The sequence below is a fragment of the Perissodus microlepis genome, chromosome 10 (assembly GCF_051167445.1).
Source record: "Perissodus microlepis isolate ML-2025 ecotype Zambia chromosome 10, ASM5116744v1, whole genome shotgun sequence".
In the NCBI taxonomy this organism is placed as follows: domain Eukaryota; kingdom Metazoa; phylum Chordata; class Actinopteri; order Cichliformes; family Cichlidae; genus Perissodus; species Perissodus microlepis.
In genome coordinates, this window is record NC_140470.1 from 28,858,336 (window position 1) to 28,871,561 (window position 13,226).

General features: G+C 40.0%; 1 protein-coding gene across 3 annotated transcripts in view; it reads right to left on the bottom strand.

Annotated features, from left to right (window-relative positions):
• clip2 (CAP-GLY domain containing linker protein 2) overlaps positions 1 to 11,869 on the bottom strand; it is a 50,352-nt gene extending 38,483 nt beyond the window's left edge. Inside the window, exons 1-2 of one of the 3 annotated variants that reach the window (XM_084940929.1) lie at positions 11,269 to 11,869; positions 8,315 to 8,534 (exon numbers count right to left, since the gene is read on the bottom strand). In XM_084940929.1, coding sequence (XP_084797055.1) covers positions 8,315 to 8,429 — 115 coding nt within the window. In that variant the 5' untranslated portion in view covers positions 8,430 to 8,534; positions 11,269 to 11,869. The remainder of the gene's footprint in view (positions 1 to 8,314; positions 8,535 to 11,268) is intronic. The other 2 variants (XM_084940930.1, XM_084940931.1) reach the window with 2 other exon arrangements.
• Positions 11,870 to 13,226: the final 1,357 nt, after the last annotated feature.

A 13,226-nucleotide genomic window follows, 5' to 3' on the forward strand; every position in this document is an offset into this window, starting at 1 on the left:
TGTGTTGGGATCATTATCACTGTCCAGAGTCCTCAAAGTTTCAAGGAGGTACTTAAAACTTCTTTTTTTAATCTCTGTCAAACTTTGTTATCTTTAGCATTTTTCTTATCTTTAATTAAAGAAATGCAAACAATTGTGTGCTTGTGGAACAGGCTGCTAGTAACAAACGGCCCAAAGTTACCATTTAAAATGGGTTCTTTGCTAAGCTGTCTGTTATGTGTAGACACAACACCAGTTCATCCCTTTAGCTCATTGCCTTTTTATGCTTATTGATTCACAGGTAAGCGTCCTATAGCTTAAAAACCAAACCATCTGAAAATGGTCAGGTACAAGGAGCCCACGTTATTAATGCTTAATAACGTGGGCCTTTAATCCTTTGGTTCAGTTACAGCTTGTATTTCCCTCTTTTCCTTTGGTCTTTCCCCCCCCGTTACCCTCCTGTGTCCACTTCCTCTAATGACTTGTGTGTTTTTTTAAGCCCCACTCTTCCTCTGTCCTTTGTTGCAGAGCCTGTGTGCTTGCACAATGTTCTGGCTTGTCTTTATGGTTCTTGTTATTTTCACCAGCCAACATTAAGGTTTGCTTTTGGTTTATTTGGACGGCGCTACGTTTCTGAATTTTGTTCCTAAACTCTGTGATTCACGACACTCTCTCTGATTTTCAATTTCTTAAAAAGGTTTTAATAAGAAATTGAACCTTTCATCTCACAGCACAGGATTATTCCAGTGATTCTTTATTGCATTTTCATGAACTTGTGGGCTGTCTGAGACTGTGTACCTCTGCGAGGCAGAAAATTCCCTCCTCAGCGTGCGTGACATGATCCAAAAGGATATTTGGATCCAAATTAGTATGTGACATTTTTGTGAGAACTTCACGATGACGTCCTGTTTTAACTGGATATGTTTTTTGGAAGGTATGAGACAGAATGGGGACGGCACGGTGATGCTGTGGTTGGCACTGTTACCTCACAGAAATTCTGAGGCAACAGTTTCTGTGCACGCTATCCGTGCTCGTGTGGGTTATCTCAGGGTACTCCAGCTTTATCCCACAGTCTAAAGTCATGCATGTGTTAGGTTATCTCAGTGGTTCTGAATTGACCATAAGTATGACTGTGAGAGTGAATGGTTATCTGTCTCTCTGTTATCCCTGTGATGATGTCAATCTCTCAAGCCAACTTTATTTATACAGAACTTTAGAAACAATAAGCACTGAACAACGTGCTGATCATAAAATAAAAATATATCAGAATAAAGTAAAATTAATATCAAATACATAAAAATGACAAAATAAAATAAAACAATGCAGAACAAAAACGCAAATAACCATGAGTAAAAGAATGAAAGAATAAAAGCGTAAAAATTGCATCAATGTATCAAACTGGGTTAAAGAAAAGCAGAAGAGGTGGGTCTTTAAAATGAAAGAGGTGCAAAGGCAACAAATTCCATAATTTGGGAGGGTCTAGGGTGTTCCCTGCCTCCCGCAGCAACACCCCAACTCGATAAGAGGAAGAAAATAGATGGATGGATAAAAGTTCTTCTAAAATTTGTGACCCAATCCAGATCATTTTTAGGTTATTCTGAGGAGATTCTCAATTCTGAGTTATTTTCTGAAAGTTAGTAAGTCGAAATTTTGACTCATAAATGGCAGTTTTTATTTTATTCAGTGGTGAAACAAACGTCCATAAGGTCAGTCTTGAAAAGTCATCTGTCTTTAACAATCACATGACCTCACTGGACTGAAAAAAGTAAGGTTAATATTCATGGAGGTTAAGACATTTTTAAAAAGTACAAAACTCACCTGCCTGCTGCATACAATGCTGCTACTGCACATTCACCTAATGTATATAATATATAATGTTCTTCTTCTCTCCCCCTTTTGCACAAGTCGAGGAGCGTGTCAGGTTACATTTCACTGCTATGCATGTGACGAATAACGAATCTTGAATTTTGAATCTTAAAAAATCCAGCATCTATAGCCTGGATTTTTTTTATGCAGACATCAATGCCGACTATTACAGATTTTAAAAAGTCACTAATTTCACTTTTCATTTTCATTTTGTGCAAAAATTAAAGACCTGTGATCAAGCCAAGTACTACACGGGACACGTTGCAGTTAAAAATAAACTGAACCCTGTTAGCGTAACGTTACGTAATAGAGTGCAAACCTCTATGATGCTGCTCTCCTGCTGTTTCTTCCTACACATACCATAAAAATGGCTAGCCTATATCTACATTACAACCTTCTACGTGGATGGGCAACTTTGCGAGGGCATGAAAACCCCCACTTCTTAAAGAAAAGCGTGACTAATCATAGTGTAATAATCACAGGATACACAGATCCAAACAATGCAACATGTGATCTAAGCCAGCAAACCCAAGGTGGTGTTTAAAACCTGAGCTAACCCATGATTTGGGTTGCTGGGGCAACAGCACAGTGAGGGTAAAAGGATCCTCGGCAGAAGGAAAACTGGAAACACAGCCCTTACTTTCACTATTGTGCTTGGCCACCTCCCACCACCATCTGAATCCCACTATTCATCAGCTGCACACAATGAGACCTCCACAGCTTCCTCCCGTCCCTCCCCCTCCTCCTCCCAATTATCCCCCCATCTCTCCCTGCTTTCCGTGGCCTCTTTAACTCTGCCTCTTTATGATCGTCTTGCACAGTGGCTATTACCTCCAGTATCTAACTTGTGCTTTATTTTTGTCCCTTTTAAAAGGACGATAATCAGTTAGTCAAGGTTGACTCTGTGTGGTCATCTTCAGCGGTGTCTGTGGCAGCTGGGTAAGGCTGAGCAGCACATAATGTGACAGATGGAGGGGGCTGACCCTGGGCCTGTTTCCTGACTTTTTAATCAACTTGTTGCTTTTATATGAACTTTGGGAGATGTCATAACTGTGACTTAAAGGACAAATGAGCAGATTTGCTTTATTTAGCCTCATGCAACAGACCACAGGGAATCTTGGGCTTGCTGCAGCACATGGCTAAATACCCTCTAATGGACAGTGTCAAGGGATACTGAAAGAGACATTTTTTGTTAATCTAAAGGCTACTTAATGTTTCCACATTTTAAAGCCACAGTTTGGCATTTTGCCTGCCACCAGTTTGTTTTTTGGGCCCAGTATTTTCCATATTTTGAGAAAGTTATTAGCTAACCTTTGTACCTTTGACCAATATATCAGGGAGGTTGATGTATTGGCCGATAATTAGCTATTTTCCTATGTCAGTATTGGTATTTTCGGCTCATAAATGAAAATTTAAAATAAGGAAAGTTATGGTCGTTCCAGTTTTATGGAGAGAAAATATCAACGAAAAATCCAGAAAAACAAAGATATAAAATGTTAATTATAATAACTTCTACAATTAAAGTGCATAATTAACATTTTGATTAGCAGTTCCCATATGGAAAAGATATATATAAATCTTATAAAGTTTGTATCTGTCTTGTGTGAAACTTGAATGAAAAGCATACAAGAGTGAAAACAGATATAAAATCCCTTGAAAAATTCTATAAATGAAACTTGTATGTTTTGGATACTTACTAAAACAATATATGAAAGTGGCCACTTTCATGAGTGAATCATATAAGCCTTATATGATTCACTATATGAAGTAGGCCACATCTTATGCAAGTCTTTTATAAGTTTTTACTATTTCTTTTCCATGTGGGTAAGCAGGGGGAAACCTTGAACAGAGCCTTTCAGAGAATTAAACCAAGAGAAAAAAAATGCTGCTTGTCTCCACTTAGGCAGTCTACACAAGATATTACTGTTGCTTCCAAGGTCACAGGAGATGCTGCATCGCAAGAGGTGGCACAGCTCCGTTATTTCCACATCTAAAGTTTCTAGATGAAGGCTTGGATACTTTCCTCTATTCACTCCTTTTACTGCAGTTTCCTTCATTAAATTTAGCAAAGTAAACTGTGCCAGCTTCCAACACAGCGGCCCCCTCTCGCAGTCTTCCAGACTAAAACCAACAAACAGCGGGTTGAGATTTGGAGTATGAGGGCAGGTCAGTGATAAAACTATCTGGGACAGGAAAGTAATCCCTCCACGTCCTCGGTGAGGCACAGATATTCTCCCAGGGATTTCTCATTAATGTGTTTTATAGCCTCCTTTGGGTAATAAGAACAATTTAATCCAAGATACCAATCATCTTCTTGACAAAACATTCAAGTGACCAGCAGAAATATTTACATATGAAAAACTACAACAGATCCTATATGACCCAAGCGCTCTGTAAGTATTAGGCTGACTTATTCTCAGGGACTCTGGCTGATTTTTGCAGATCGCTGCTGCAGATCGATAGATTCCCACAGTCACATTTAGCATAAACACTAGCATCGTATACATTAAATAATCTGCAATTCATTACCAGACAATCTTCCCCTCATCCAATCTTCATGCTAAGCTACAGAGCTAGCTTTGTGATTTTACCATGCTGACAGGAGAAGGGGAGCAATCTTATCTGGTTTTGACTGGTGTCGTCATGTATTTTGACTAGTTTTGACTCTGACTGGTCCTGTGATAGTCTGGTGACCTGCACAGGGTGTACCCGCCTACCTAAAACCAGACAGCTGTCATTCCCGGGGTGTTGAGTACAGTTATTTCATAAAACCGCTGATATCGCAGACATAAACAGGGTGTTGGTGCTGCAACACACAACGTCATGGCTAAAGATGCATTAAGACATGCATCACTTTCAATATGGATGCTAGTCCAGGACCAGTGCTTTCATATTTAAAAACATTTTAAAACATTAAAAAAATCTATGTTTTTTTTGTTTTGTTTTATTTAAATAAATCCAAAAAAGAGCACAAAAAGATGAAAACCAGTGAAAGGCAAAAATCTACACATCTCCAAAGAAGCAGAAGGAGGCAAAGAAAATGAAGGACTGAAACAAATATATGACATGTGGGGGATGAACTGGGGATTAGGGACAGAACAGGGACAAGACAATCAGGATAGGTGACGACAAGACCCACGAGAAAACCAACCATCAAAGTAAAACAGGAAATAAACAGAAGATGTATACTAAACATGATAACAGAGGAAGGAAGAGACAGAAAATAATAACAGAACCTGGGGTCACTAATTTCACAGGAGCCCATAAATCACACACTAAACACCACTAGAATGACACTGAAATCAAACAAGAACCAGAAATAATGATGAGAAAAATAATGGACAAATCCTAAATTTAATAATAAGTCCAACATAAAACCGCAGGAGCACGACAGGGAGACACGAACAGTGACCATGTGGCACAAGTAAGAACTGAGACTTAGGCCATCTTATCAAAGGTATGTCTAAAAATACTGCCACTTATCACAAATGAATTACTTTCTCATTAATCTAATTACATTTATTACAGATCACCAAAATCCAATTAGCACTAGTATCAGAAGTCAGACTGTTAGAAATGTGTTAGCTGCCCGTGCAGCATTCACACACTAAAGTTTACATGGTTGAAGTGCAGCAGTGGGAAAATAAATCACTGCCACATCCATCACGCTTGTGTATTTTGTGCATAAACAGGATGTGAGCAAGCTAATGACTTCGCATATGGCAGAACCAACCAGTTTAAAACCGCAGGCAGGAATTTCGAAGTCGCAGCGACCTACGGTAACAGCTGACGAGCCCTGGGCAACAGGCTTCAGTCCCACGCGCAACGCTAAGAGATCGCTTTCTGAGCTGCTAATGAACACGTTCGGGATAATTATAGGCAAAAATCTGAGCCGCCGTAGCTCCGACACAGAGATGAACAAAAAAGAACCGCCCCGGGTTAAACATAAAGTCGAGCAGATAAATGAAAGACTTGTTTATTTTCTCCCGAAATGCTTCTGTTGTTTAGATTTCTCACAGACTTACAGGCATCAACAGCTCTGGATTGGCATTTGTAACGCTTCAGCTTCATTAGAGCCGGATATATTCAGCTGTCACAGGAATCTTAGAGCTCTTAATGTTTAGTGATTATTGTGATATGCTGGGAGGCACAGAGTATGGTATAAAATAGCAACTTGTAGTAAAACCAGGAAAATGACTTGCATAAAATCCCACAGTGATGATTAACAATAATGTCCCTGTAACACACACACAAGTCCTCATGCTTGTTAACATGATACAATGAATTTAATAAGACACGTCAATGTTTAACTTACTATTATATCATTGTTATGCCTTTACTAAAGCTTACTTTGATACTCTGTTAAGGACATGTATTTAATAGCAGTTTAATATGCACTTATTGCCTAAAGAAACAAAAGGAAGCTTAGGAAAATTAACAGTGACATAACAGACGAATGAACACTCATTAACTTATTTTTATTAACTCATTATTTGGTAATAAGCTACTAACAATGACTATAACTATAACTAATGGTTATCACGTAACGTTAAAAGTGTCGGACCAACTTTTCCTCCTTTCAGCATGAACTGTGACACACTGATCATAAAAGGCCTCCCCACCATCGGGTCGGCGAATTCTTTTGCCCTGTTCACCGCTGGGTGTGGAGCTGTAATTCAGCAGAAACTGAACAAACCTGCGTGCAAAGCTGGTGAGACGAGACAGTCGTGTGAGCTGAAGGTGGGCAGATAAACAGTGTGGTTTGCATTTTAGAGTGCAAACAGCTGTGATTACTTTGAGTAAACAAGGGTTGTAATTCTGAGTGTTCGTACAGGTTAGTAGTCCTTTTTTTTCGTCAGGAGATGAATCGTCAACTGTGTGGTCTTTGCAGATTTGCAGTTGATGTAAACTATAGAAAACGAGTCATATTTAAGTAGAAAAACGTCAACTAATGTAACAGTGTGGCTCACAAGCACATTTTTCATACTTTTTTTGGACAGGAACTGAACTTTATTGTAAACAAGAATGACAATTATCATGCATTTGATACATAAACAATAGCTGTTAGTGCAGCTAACAGCTTTATATCTTCAGTATTATAAAGCTGCATTATTGCATCCTAATATTGCCTGCATGTGGAGCATCATGCTCTTAAGAGCTGCTGTGTTTTGGTTCCTTCTCTTTTACATTTAAAGTAAGACCTCAGTGTTTTAAAGCAAAAGTGTGGTAACACTGACATGTTACCATGTTAAGCATTGAACAAACATGATAATGTAAACATCCTGCAGACTGAGTAATATACTATCATTGATTTTTGGTTACGTTTTTTGGTGCAAATCCAATATTTACACCATTTTTTGCTCCATTTTTGGTCTCAACCATCTCCTGATTGGAAATCTGACTATGTAGCCTCCAAATACTCCACTTTTTTGGCTAAATAGTTCTGCTCAGCACTGGAGATAGCCGCCTGGAGACAGGTTAATAAGAGTAACTCAACCAGCTCTAAACCTGTGGGAGGTCAAATCAAAACATTAAGCTGAAAAACACTAGCACTTACTAGCTAATCTTTAATACATGTGTAACTATACAAAAGAAAGAAATGAATATGTGAGTAATAACGAAATGAAGCGTTACAGCACTCAGAGCAGAAGAGTGCAATTCAAATCTTTTAGCCAGACTAAATATGGTTTCGAGAACAGATCACTCCATGGGTATCTTGGCTATCTTATAAAAACGAGGTCTTTGGGATAATATGGTTACTTTTTGTCATTATTTTTGCTACAACCTGTGTTTTTTTTTTGTGTTACAGATCAATATAACCTCTTTACTTTACACTGCAGTGTTTTTGGCCCTCCCTAAAAGCTCAAGTTTACCGACGTTTACTTCAGTTTGAGCCAAGCTGATGGGGAGGCCTTTGGTCAGCAAGATGCCCAGCAGAGGTAAAAGTTGCAAAAGGTTTTGACAGGTGGATCTGTGGAAGGATCAATAAGGACAGCTGATTACTTTCTCTCTGGATTACTGAGGGTTTCTCACCCCGTGTGTTTTTGGCAGTGTGCGACTGAGGCGTTGGCTGGCGAGCTGTCGGCTCTCCTTTGGTCTCTACGTGGCTGCCATGCAGGTCACCTGACGCCTGTGAGCCTGCTTTTTTTCCCCATGATCACCTAGGCCTAAATTAAACATTCATTGATAGATAAATACAAATCACTTTCCAAACTGCTGAAGGCTACACAACATTTGCCCTGGAACACTTTGGAAGATGTTTTAAAGAAGTGGGAGACACAAACCAATCGTCCTTCCATGTTTTTTTCTATCATAAAGAACCATGAGGATGTAATCTAATGCAGCTGTGCGTTTCTGAGTCAGCAACACAAATAAATGGTCTGAGCCACTTCCGGCGATGAAAAGAAATAACTGGGGGAAAAGACGCTCCTTTTATTTTCCACGGGGTCAGGAGAAGGAAGTGACTTACTGTCTTTAGGGGCAACGGGGCTGGACGTTCCACCCGCTGAGGTCCTTCCCACTGGGCTGGAATGCTTGGCCCCGCGCCCAGGGATTTTCAGTCCACTGGACTTGAGCATGTTCATTCTACGTTAGCAGGGAGACCTGAGAGTTCCTCCTCCCTGGGTGATGAAGGCTTTTGGATCAGGCACTAGATGTGGGAGTGGTGGCTGTCACTCTCCATGTTTTAGCTGTGGGGATGACAAATATATGGGATAAATACAGGAACGGCTGACAGCACGACAGCTAAACAAACACAGTGTGACATCAGATGTCCAACCCTGAGTGAATGGATCAGATTGTTGAAGCAGAACAAATGGAAACTGGTTTGACAACAAGTTTATCAGGAACACCTCTGCAATTTAATGCCCTCACACAGCACAGGGAAGCTGCTTTATACCAACAATTAAGTTTTGCGCACACTGATTTTTGTTGTTTTTGGCCAAGCGGTCATAATTCTACTTGACCTTTATTTCTGAGGTCATAGTGGGTGTTATTGTTGTACTGCTCTCCAACACACTGTAAGGTTTTCCTAACATTTTGCATGCAAAACACTGGCTCAGTGCAGAAACACAGGGATTGAAAGAGATCAGAAATTTCCTTTTTTCAACTTCTTCTTCTTTTTGTGTCCCTACAATCCACTGAAAATCGAACAATCTGAAAAGCAAAGATCACTTCTGGGTTTGGACTAGTTGTGCCCACACAAAGCCATAACCTAACAATCCATCTATCATTTCTCTTAACTGCTCATCCAACTTACAGCCCCGGGAGGCTGGAGCCAATCCCAGCTCACACAGGGTGAAAATCTAACCTAACAGCTTCTCCAACTTACCAAAAGCCTTAGTGCCTAAATGTGATTTTCTTTTATGCAGCTTCCATCTATATATGTGGTCTTCCTTCCTCCTCAGGAGTCACACTGGGAGTTGATGACTTTTAAGAATCTAAAGAACTGGTAGTAGTTATAAATAATAAATGGATAGTGTTTATTAATACACGCCCGGAGACAGCAGCTCTCAGGTTGACACACTGATGTCAGCTGATGGCAGATTTTAGGCCTTGTGGGTGTTTTTGTTTATCAGGACATTTTCCTTTATATCAGTGGTTCTCAGTGTGGGAATTCTGTGACCCCAGAAGTCCATAGTCAAAAGGTCCACAAAATAATTTGCTATAAATCATAAAACTGCTTTATCACTTCAAAAGTGTACATCTGTAAATGTGGATTATTTATGTCAATTCAAAAAAATACAACTGCGACACATGACGTTACTCTCTAATAAAATTATTCACTTCACTCAGAGTGCAACGAACCATTCCTTAAGTATTTAGGTCAGAAATTTTTAGAATAAGATCTTAATTGCATCTCTGAGTACAAATGATGGTAAGGAACTGCACGCTGTACAGTCAGACCGGACCACTGACACATCATACCTCTCTGGATTGACCCATTTTTTCCACAAATGGTGAAACGGTACTTTATTTTACACAGCTGTGACTGAAAACACCTGAATTCAAAGATGAAGAGGTGTGGCCCAATACCTTTGTCCATATAGTGTTTCCAAAGCTTATTAGTACCGTGTGGTCATTCTTTTTGCATGTCTTTATAATTACTTAGACTTTCTCCACCTCCTTAAGCATTTATTATGGGTGCAATTCAGTGGCCAAATAAAAAGAGAAATATTAAGTTTAATAATCATTTGAGTTCATTTTTGGAGATATGACAAAGATATTGATATAAACTTACGTAAATAAAATCTGGTATTGTGTCAGCCTTGTTATGTCATAAGAGAGAGGCATTGCACTCAAAGAAACCTGAACTGCAATAGTAAAGATGTTAGAAGTTTAACTTCCAATTTAAAAAAAGCTTCTTTAAAATATGTTTAGAGCAACTTTTTAAGAGTTTGTTTACCTGGTGAGCTTGCACATGTATTTTTGTGCATTTTAAGAAGGGTAGACCTGCTTCTCCAACTCTATCCAGAGCACAGTGCTTTATTTTTCCAATTTGGCACTGGCAATGTGGGATTCTTCTTTGATTAACAACAGCAGAAAAAACACTGAAGTAGAGACTGAAATGCATGTGTTCCACTGTTATTACTCATGCTACACTACTGCTGGGGTGCCACTGAGCAAGACATGATTAATCATGAGCCAAACACTGAAGCAGCACTGAGAGAACTTCCACGAGCATCGTGTTTTTGTCGATCTGTTGAACTATTTGGCACCTGCATAGCAATCCACACACATTTACATGTGTCACGGTAAATTACTGTCATCTACGCCCCACTGCTTCATAAAATCATCCATGATCAACTTAGCAGTTTCAGCAGAGTCATAACAAGAGTGAAAACCAATGCAGGCCTTTGCCCAAGTAGAACATGGCCTACAAATCATGGCCCAGAGCCCATTAAGAAGATATAATGCCGTTATAGCCAACAATAAACAACACACATCTGGCTGAGGCTTTTAAACTAGACACTGGGCATTAGGAGGGACGGGGAGCACATTCCAGGCGTTGCCTAATCATTCTCCATTTTATTTACACTCATCCAGATAATAAAAAAAAAATGGAGAGGATATTCATTTTTGGATCAATCAGTCAGAGCAAACCAGCCGGGGATGATGGTTTTGATCTGAGTGGAGACACAAATAAAGGCCTCTGTCTGTGATTTTTCCTCAGCTCTTCCACATTAAAGCACAGATTCATTTCCCAATCCACACCTTGATTTCAGTGCAAACAGGAGGGCAGCAATGTGCTGATAATGCGCACCTCAACAAAATCTAACACAACGCCGGTTTGATCCATTGTTGTAGCTACTGCGGCAACGTGGTCTAGACTGTCCTTCACTTCACACCCCGAGTCCCCTCCCAGGGAGGAAATAAAAGCACAAAATGGCACAAAAGCGCGTAAAAATGCAGGAAAATACTCACCATCCTGTGAGAAAATTCAGGGGGTGTCCAACTTTGATTTCCTAGCCACGGGTGGAAAAAGAGGGGATTAGTGGCTGCCACTCCCTGGGATGCAAATATGGATGCTGAGCAGAAACTGAAAGGGAGAGTCAGCGTGGATCACTGGATGGATGGTGGCAACAACTGCACACTGTCAGCAATATACCGGTGATGGGTTAGCATTTAGCCTGCCGGTTCATCTCTAACAGCGTGTTAGCTCAGGCGGCTATACTGGAGCGAAGATAACGGACTTAAATGAGCCGAACGCTTGCACGCAGGTCCAGACGGTTCCCGGCATTAAACGCAGCATCAGCAACACTCAAAACCAACTTTTTCCTTTTTCTTTCTGCTGTGCCTCTAACTAAAAACGTCATCCGGTGGATGTATTTTTCGGCCTCTTCTTTCTCTTGTCGGTGTTCCCACAGTGATTTGGATTTGTTGGGTTAGCACAGCCTTCTTCTGACTGACTCAACCCACCGGCTAGACTGAACAAAGGGGCTGGGAAGGAGAGCCTCCTGGGGGAAAGATGAGTGTAGACCACAGTCTGGCTCAGCCCCGTGACGTACTCCGCATACAATAATGAAGATTTAAGCTGGCCGGTCCTTATCAGTCTGAAAAGGTGACTCACAAAGCATGAGTCAGAGTTGTTTCCTGTCGTTGGTGCAACTTCTTTGATTCGGCATGAATAATACACAGAAAACAACATTTTTTCGCGCTAAAAATACTAATTTCTGAAGCTGCTTCATGCGTTCAAGCGACTTTCACAAGGTGAATCCATCGCCTAGCATTTTGGTAAAAATCACTTTTCTACACAAATTAAACTATAAAATAAACATTTTTTAGTATGCCGAACCGCAAAGCGATTTATATCGCAACAAATCCATACCCAAACGCACACAAAGCGCAATGAAATTAATCAATCAACGCTGATAAACATAAATAGTAAAAACTCTAATGTAAGTTTTGAGTCACTGAGCCCAAACACCGGCCGGCTTGGTATGTAAACAGCCCACGCATGTATACGTGAGACGTTTGAAACACATAAAGTGTATGGAAGAATAATAGGGTCAGGATAACCTTAGGACACACTTTTATTAATTTATTATTTTTGGAAATTGTGGGCGGAGACAAAAAAAAATCTTTACATGGATCGCGCGTGGTTTCCCGTTTGGATTTAGAACGCCCTGATTGGTCTGAGGAGTGAAATGACTTTTCCAAAGAGGCTGTGATTGGTCAGCTTGTTTTTGGACTGCCTCGTTTGACAGCTGTCCGCCAAAGAGACCTCTAAAGTTGGATTGCACACTGATCTAATCCGCTCAGGTATTATGTAGTCCCTTTTTCATAAATAAACTGAGGTGTAGATTCACAAAAAGATAAGAGGCTCTGACTTTTGGTTTTTTTTTTTTATCCATTCATATTTATTTTTATTTTATTTTTTTACATTTTGTGTCCCTTTTGAGGCTGGGTTTACCTTTTTTCAGTTTAGTTTCTATTGTTTGAAAATTGTTTTTTCTTTTTCCTTTTATTTGTGTTGTATTATTACTGCTAAAGCTCCCCCTCGGCATATAGGGGGCGCCCTGGGGCGCCTCTGTCAGTGCGCCCCAGGGCAGCTGTGGCTACAATGTAGCTTGCCATCACCAGTGTGTGAATGTGTGTGTGAATGGGTGAATGACTGAATGTGTAAAGCGCTTTGGGGTCCTCAGGGACTAGTAAAGCGCTATACAAATACAGGCCATTTACCATTTACCATATAAGCAACTGAAAACTTTACTGGTTTATCTAGTGCAAAAATAAATTGATTTACACATTAATGACCCTAATTATAACCCAGTAACACAATACAGTTTAAAAAGAGCTATTCTACACAATGAGTGCTTTTAGTTAAGCTATTTTGATGATAAAAACTTTACTCTTGTAATGACACTCACTCAAACATTTAC